General features: G+C 39.8%; 1 protein-coding gene across 1 annotated transcript; it reads right to left on the bottom strand.

Annotated features, from left to right (window-relative positions):
• LOC109832797 (transcription factor bHLH96-like) lies at positions 5,787-7,646 on the bottom strand. The gene is made up of 3 exons (XM_020400220.1): positions 7,197-7,646; positions 6,131-6,529; positions 5,787-6,011 (listed from the first exon to the last, which is right to left on the bottom strand). Exons 1-3 carry the CDS (start codon positions 7,536-7,538, stop codon positions 5,916-5,918), a joined length of 837 nt encoding a protein of 278 aa, XP_020255809.1. The 5' UTR covers positions 7,539-7,646; the 3' UTR covers positions 5,787-5,915.

Consider the following 8,361-nt stretch of genomic DNA (forward strand, 5'->3'; position numbering starts at 1 on the left):
AAATAATTAACCTAACTCCAAATTTCCATAACAATGTTGTGCGCAGCGGAACTCGAATCACACGAACAAGAACGAGAAAGATCATAACCAAACATAAGCACAAATCACAAATCACAGCAAGACAACGAATTTACATGGTTCAACATATTGATGTCAGATTCTATTTTATTCGTGATGTTACAGTTTAATCTCTCAGCTACGTCGTTCTGTTGCGGTGTCTCTCGAACTGTGAAATATCGCCTAATGCCGTGATCCCGACAAAACTGCAGAAATAGATCATTCTTGTACTCTCCACCATTGTCTGAACGAAGAGTCTTCACCTTTCTACCTGTCTGCAGCTTTACTTTCTTCTTTCACTCCACAAACATATCCAAGACCTCATGTTTATGCTTTATAGGGTATACCCAATTCCTCCTGGAATAGTCATTAATGAAAGTGACAAAATAGTTGGCTCCATCAAGTGATGTGTGTTTGGAAGGGCCCCAAACATCTGTTTGAATATAATCCAATATACCTTGGGTGTTGTGAATAGCGATGCCGAACTTCACTCTAGTCTTCTTCTCAAGTACACAATGCTCACATAGTTCTATCTTGTAGATTTTCGCACCTTTCAATAGCTCATGTTTCGCTAATGACTGTAGGGACTTATCATCTGTGTGTCCTAGTATCATTTGCCGTAAGGTGGTAGTATCTTCCTCTGTAGTGATAGAAGCTGATAGACCCTCTGTAACTGTCTTATCCTTTAAGTAGTATAGGTTATTTTCCCTGACACATCGCATCACCACCATAGAACTTTTCGTGACCTTCACAGTAGCATTCTCTAAGGTCACCCGATAACTTGTTGTCTTCAAAATATCAAGAGAAATGATGTTCTTCGTTAACTGCGGCACAAACCTCACTTCTTTCAACTCCCTCACCACTCCGTCATACATCCTGATCCAGACTGAACCAATACCACCAATAGGGCATACGTGATCATTACCCATAAGCACGACAACTTTTTTTTCCAGCTCCTCAAAGCTGAAGAACCAATTCCTTCTAGGGCAAATGTGATATGTAGCTTCCGAATCCAACATCCACTCCGTAGAGTCGAAATAGCAAACCGACGGTAGTGCAGGGCACAAATAGCTTGAAGAATCTGAATCTGAATGTTCATCAACAACTTTTGTAACATTCATTTCTGAAGTTTGTACAGTTTTTTCCTTATTCTTCCCGGCTTTGTCCTTTAATTTTGGGCAATCAATCTTTCAATATCCCTCTTCTTTATAAAAACGACATTGATTCCTACCAGCACTCTTATGGCCACTCCTATTTTTTGATTTTGAGCGGTTGAACTGACGGCGGTTTGGATCACGATCTCGAACTGCTAATGCATCTCCCGATGTCTTCTCGGAGGGTTCGTCATCATACTACCTTAACTCATAATTCACCAACGCCGAGATCACCTCCTTGTAGCTAACAATAGTTCTTCCATTGATCATAGTGAGAACAAACGTATCATAATCATCCTCTGACAACGAACACGATAGTAGCATCGCCTTGTCTTCATCCTCAACCATTATATCCACATTGGTGCATCGGTCTTATTATGAAGAGAATACAAAATAGGGTTACAAAATCACTCAAAACCCTAAAACAAAGCTCTCTAAATCTCTCATAAATCTCTCACAATTGGATGCAACAATCATCTCTCAAAGACTGCTCAAAACGTCCTTGCTTAACCCTAATTAATCATGTTTAGAGTTTTATACAAACAGCAAACGAAACGGGTTGAAAACTCAAAGCCTAGCTCAGACCCGAGTCGCAGTCGACCGCACTTGACTCTGCGGTCGACCGAACAGAATGATAGAAACTTGTAAAATCGATTACTGGGTCCGTGGTCAACCGCACTTGACGCCGCGGTCGATCAGACAGAAATCCGAAAATACAGCCTGTAGTGTGCACATTTGCGGTCGACCGTAGCTGATCTCACGGTCGACCGGCAAGCGTCCAAACAGTTTTCTGCGTGCAATTTCCTGAACTTTTTCGCCGTTTCTTCATACAATGCATCATCTCTTGCTTTAATTTACAAATGCAATTGATATTAGAAGTTTTCTCGCATTCAAAAGAGGTTGTTACAGTGGAAGTTTTTGTACTCGGTGCCAATTACTTCTAAACTTTGTTATGGGTACCCTGTTTTCTCCCTTTTAGGGTTCTGATTATTCATTCATCTCACAACAACAACCAGAAAATTGAAAAAACAATTTAGATACATTCATTTTCTTGATGTTTCCCCCCTCAATTCTTCGACTTCCTAAACCATGAAGCATGGTTGAATAAACATCTTACACAGGTTTTCCCTCAGTTTCATGGGTATTCTACAATCACACAGTACTAATTTGTTTCTTTGAGCAACATCCTCGATCTCGTAATTATGATGAATAAACAAAGACCCAAGTTTATTTTCGAAGAGAGTGGGGGAAATCCTTCTGAAATACTATTCGGGTAAGATAAAGAAGCTTCCTTGAAAAAAAGAAAAATGGAGTAGAGGAATAGGGTAATGGGGAAAATGAAAGAGAATGGGTTGCAGATTGAATGGGACTGGTAGGTAAACTACATAAAATGAGCTGAAAAGTACTGCATGTTTCTCATTATCATTAAAAAAAAAGTACTTCTCTTTTGAGGGACATGTGCGCCCATATTTAACTGTCTTTTTCTTTTCCTAAATCCTACGTGTGGTCATAAGCACTAAATGTTGCATCTTTTCTCTTTGTTCGCAGTAAAGTTTGTAGTTCATCAACAATCAGATAGGTACGCTGATGTTTATAAATTTTATTTTCAATGTCTGGTCAAGTATACGAAGTTTGTATGGCACTTCTATTTCATTGCTATACCCAGCTTTCAATTCTCCTGCAGTGCTGGTTACTATATATGCTCTCTCTTTACTGAAATACAATGTTTCATTTCATCTCAGACAAATTGTAAGGTCTTTCTCACAAATTATCAGCGTGAGACACTTTTAGACTTGCTTGTTTTTGTCAATGAAGAATTCATCCGCTGCCGACATCAACTGAACCGGACGCGTGACATCATTAAGGTTTTGTTAATCAGTTGGTTCATAAGAATGTCGTTTTGTCCTTGTTTCTCTTAACAAGCCCATTATAGAAATCTTGGGAATTTCTAGCTGATGGGACAAGGTTTCATATAATTATGCTATGAGACAATCGTGGGGTACTGTGTATTATAGCAAAATTCTTATTAGGATTAGGATAGAATCTTGAGAAAATCTTTGGCAAACATGTTATGTATTGTCAACATTTTTGGCCAACATGGATGACCTAAACTAAGCTTTCAGTTTCCAATAATAGATCAAATATACTTCAAACCAACTTAAAGCTGTATCTCTTTTAAATGTTCTATAAATCTGATGTCCTCAATTATGCTTCACTTTCCAGACCTATAGCTTTGTTAGTTTCTGCAAGTCTCCTTGCACTGCTCTTCATTTGGACATAAATATTTTGTTATTGTAAGGGAACGTATGAAGCCATTGGATTCCATCAAATCTTTTTTCCCCCTTGTACTAATACAGGGGTCCATTAAGTTGTTGGCGGAGAAGCTTTCACACAATATACAGCTAAGCAACTTTTGAACTTCTTTGTGGTTAATCTTTTCATCAAGTGCGGACGAGTTAACCATTTTTTTTTTACAATAATTTAGGTGTTGATGGTGTGAGCATACGGTGCGTGAGTAACTCGTGTATAAGGCCATTGGATGTTTTGTTTCTGAGTAGTTTACATCTAGTAGATTATGCTTATCAGGGGAGTTTTAAAAAAAAAAACTGGAAAGGCAAACCTTTGTTTGGATTTGATAGTATCGGTACATTAGATACTACTGATTATCCTACGTCGTTTCTGTGCACTTGTTCTTAGCATCCTTTCTGGAAAATAAGATGATGTGCACTAAAGCATGAACTTTTATTTGCCCTGATATGTTGTTGTTGATGAGTTTATGGATTCTCACTGATTGAGTATAGTGTGATAACACTAAGAAATTATGATCGAGAGAGCTACGAGTGAGATGCGGTGCAAGTCGAACTATTGAGGGGTTTAACGATATGATCCTTGACATGCTGCACAAGTTTCTGATTCATCGATGGTGCATCGGTCTGATTTTGAACTTTCATTTGCCCTGATGTGTTGTTTAACGAGGTCATGGGTTCGCCCTGATTGAGTTGAAACTGGCAAAGCTAAGAAATTTTGTTCGAGGGGAACTATGAGCATTGAGCAAAAGGCTGGCGCATGAGTCAAATTATTGCGGGGTTTAAGGATATCATCATTGATATCCTGAACGAACTTCGGATTGGATTCATCCTTGGTGCATCATCCTCGTTTTGAATTTTAATATGACGAATTATTTCTGTGCACGCCTGCTTTTTGTTTTGAATCGCCTTTCTTATTAATTTATTCTTGAAGTTCTTTCTGGGAAGAAACCAATTTGACGCCCTTTATTTTCTCAGGTTCTGCATTAACATGAAGAATGTGATTGAAGAACATGCAAGATGTCCGCTACTTCAATTGGGAAAATAATTAGGAATAATATATATACTGTACATGTAAGCAATGATTCCACATCTCTTGTCTTATGTTGTTGATTAAATGCAGCCCGTACGTAGATTATGTTATCTTCTGTCTATTCTTATCAGCACATGAATTATTCCTCAAAAACTATGATGTTCACGTTCGCATAGTCACAGTTACATATAATAGATGAGGGTGTTGATGATGAGATTCAGCTCTGATCCTATCAATTTCTTTCTGCTCTTAAAATAATTCATGATTCATGATGATCTGGGTCGTGTAAGTTTTGTCTTGCACTTGATTTGTGAGTCCTATACACCTTTAGGCATATGCCATTTAGGCTGACAGATCAATAAGCATTTATGTATCGCATAATTAACTACACAATATATTTCTATCCCTAAAGCAGCAACGGTTGGTTTGCCCCTGGCTACAACTGTAGCATTGCTTTTATGTTTATTTTTATTCTACTGTCCTTAACTAACAAAAGCAATGATCTCCATGAAAGGGATCATCATTAAAAGGAAAACCCATCGATTTCAAGCATGTGGGTCCGTCTCTTTCCACCACCTCAGAGTCCTCAACTCCCCTCTTTTTTATCTCAATTTCTCGGTCATGTGGGTTTCTGAAGAAGCAGCCATTTTAAGCTCACATTCCAACACCAGCAACCAACAGACAGTCCAATCCGGTCACAAGAGCAAACTGTGCAATAGTGCTGCAACGTATCTTTTCGCTGCCTCAAGAGTCCTCAATTTTTTTTTAGTCATATGGGAGTTTTCTTTCTCCCTTCAAAACTAAACTTTTACACTCATAAACCCAAACAACTTTCTCGTTTTACCCTAAGCCCAAAGTGCCAAATACGCCCACACGTTCATAATGTACCCCTTAAAAACTAAATGAAGTACCTAAAATGCCCTCCCTCTCTCCATCGTCTTCTCCTTCCTCTTCCTCAGTTTTGTTGATACAAAATGTTTTTGCTATATATCTACAGAATATGTTGTTATATTTACAAATTATACTTGCAGCGTTGGCGATATACTTACAGATTATATCGCTGTACTCAATAGGTTTTTGTTGATATAAAGTTTTACAAATCTCATGTTTATCATGTCGGTTGATGAAAAATTGATGCTTTTTCTCCAAAAATCTCGCAAAGAAGCGAGGATTTCTGGTACGAGATTCCTCTGTTCTAGCAACGAACTTCAGAACCGTCTGCTTTAAGAAAAGAAAGAAAGAAAGAGGCCGGTCTTGGATATGATAACGAATAGACCCTGATCAATAAAAATCAGTAGAGAACTCAGCAAGAGTGAACGTCACAAAACTAAATTGTTATTGCCTAATGTTACATAAGCTTGCATCTCAACTACAAGCAGAGTCCTCCTGAATCACCCCAACAAGCTGATTCACTGCGGCCGCGATGTCATCCACCGATTTGAATAGGCAGTCATCTTCCACCTGGATATCGATCGGAAAAGAGGAAAAAAAAAGAGTACAACACAGTCAGCATTAATCGCTCAATAATCGTGTGCTGATGAGTTGTAAAATCCTACTTTGATTTTGATCACACATAATACCTTGAGACTGACAGAGTAGAGGACCATTTGATCGACGGTGGTCACATTAAGATGAAGAACAGTGAACCTGAGGTTCTGAAGTCCAGCGACCATTTTAAGCAACTGCTTCGGCCGCCGCTTCGACAGAACTTTAAGGTTGGCATGGGTCTCGATCATGCTCACCTCAATGTCGGCCATGGCCGACTGGTTCTTGGCCGTCGATTCGATTGCATTGTTGTTGCTAGTAGTTGAGTACTGAGGAAACGTGAAGAAGTCCGTCAACGGAGAAGAGGAGGAGGAGTTGGGCTCGGGCGAATCGCGCCCGAGCTTGATTCTTCTTTGGGCTTCTAGGGTTTGCAGGTGCTGTTCGAGCTCTTTGACAAAGTTTATGGCTCCTCCCACAATGGATGCTTGATCTCCCTGAGCGTGTAGAAGTTGAGAATTAGGGAAAACATAAGATATATAATTGGGGATATTTTCTTATTAATTTGGGAGGAGAAGTTGCCATTTTCATACTCGTTTGAAGTTCTCTTGCACCCTTGTTGAGATTATTTCCAACCATTCAGGTGTTTTCTTAAAAAAAAAAAGATTATTGAGGTACTACCATGTATCATAATTCAGGGCCTGCTGTATGCGAGATCAATATGCAACAAAGGGACGCAACTTTTAATGCAAGGGGGCATGAATTTCAGATTCTTTGCAAAAGAGGGAATCTAAAGTCAGTAAATCTCTGAAAGCTAAAAAGGGGAACCAAGCTATTTGGCACCAGAAATTTTTTTGTACACAAACACTGGCGCAGCAGGGAACTTTTGGCCTCATGTGATTCTGATTGACACAGATTTCCATTGGGACTTGAACTATGAGAGAGAGATTTCCATGTGTTGTGACAAATCAATGAGTCCAGAAAAACTGTCCAAAAATATCTCATTATGAAGGAGATGAGATTCCTATGAAAAAGCATCAATTGCTACACCATATTTGGTTGCTAATCCTTGAATCATTACTTTTTTGTTGTTGTTGTTGTTGTTGCGCCATTAATGCAATGGACCGAGAAATCGTTGACTAATTTCTATATTTAATTACATACCCTTTGAACATAGGACGGCGGCATGATCGACCGGAGCACGGCGAGGTACTCGTTCATGAGCTTCCTCCGGTTGCGCTCCACCGCAATGTGTGTCATCCTCTGGCTCTCCACCTCCTCCTTGTTCTTGCAACTCCTCGACCGCCGCCTCCTCTTCTTCCTCTCAACCACCACCACCTCCTCCTCCTCCTTTACCGCCGCCGGCGACGCGGAGTCCAAGCCCCACTGATCGAATTCCTTCTCCTGGCCACATTCAAGGAGCAAACCGCCGAAGTCATAGCCGCACAACTCCTTCAAGCTTGCCCCGAAGGGGTCTTGTTGAAACACCACCGCCTCCAACGCCATGTATAGCTCTCTTGTGTTGAGAATGGGGGAGGAGAGAACAGAGGTGATGGTGGTTGTTTTTAAAGAAGGTCGAGAGAGAGAGAGAGAGAGAGGTAGAGACAAAAGACAAGAGGGGGGTGTTGCCACGTGAGGAGGAGGAGGAGGGCAACATGTAGACATGTAACGTGGTGGTTTTTTGCGCAAGCGTACGTGTATAGTTTTGTTGTTTGCCATCGGATGTCAATTTTCGTTTGAGAGGAAAATTATTTTTAGTGACCATGTTCATTAACGTGGATTTTGGTACGCATGCAGCTTTCTGGTGACCATGTTGAGACTCTTAATTAAATCAAACACCCTTAATTTGCTCAGACTTCTTCTGTTTGAGATGGACAGGTTTCAGTACACCAAGTACTGCATATACGAAGCTTTGTACGCGTGTCAGTGTGTCGGGGGGGTTGCAATTTCGCTCGTCAAGAACTAATGTTAATTGCTTAGTAATGTTATACTTTAATTTATATATTTTGTTTAGATACACATTATTTCTCCGTGAGGGGGAGGGGGGGTCATCAGAGAATCTAGCAGCAGACTGAAAGTAGTTCATTGGGAGTGTGAGATTCAGGTGCGTACGTAGCCATGTGATTGAGGGCATACCCTTTCTCTCATGCAATCATAAGCAGTAAAGACACTTTTTTTAAAAAAAAGAGTTTTTTTTCCCTCTGCCTACTAAAAAGATACTAATATATATATATGTGCAGCACTTTAGAGACTCTTGGGGGTTTATATATATATTTCCTATTAATTGTTTATTCATGATGTTACTGAGAATCAGTGCATCGAAAAACAT

This window comes from Asparagus officinalis, chromosome 3 (assembly GCF_001876935.1).
Source record: "Asparagus officinalis chromosome 3, Aspof.V1, whole genome shotgun sequence".
In the NCBI taxonomy this organism is placed as follows: Eukaryota; Viridiplantae; Streptophyta; class Magnoliopsida; order Asparagales; family Asparagaceae; genus Asparagus; species Asparagus officinalis.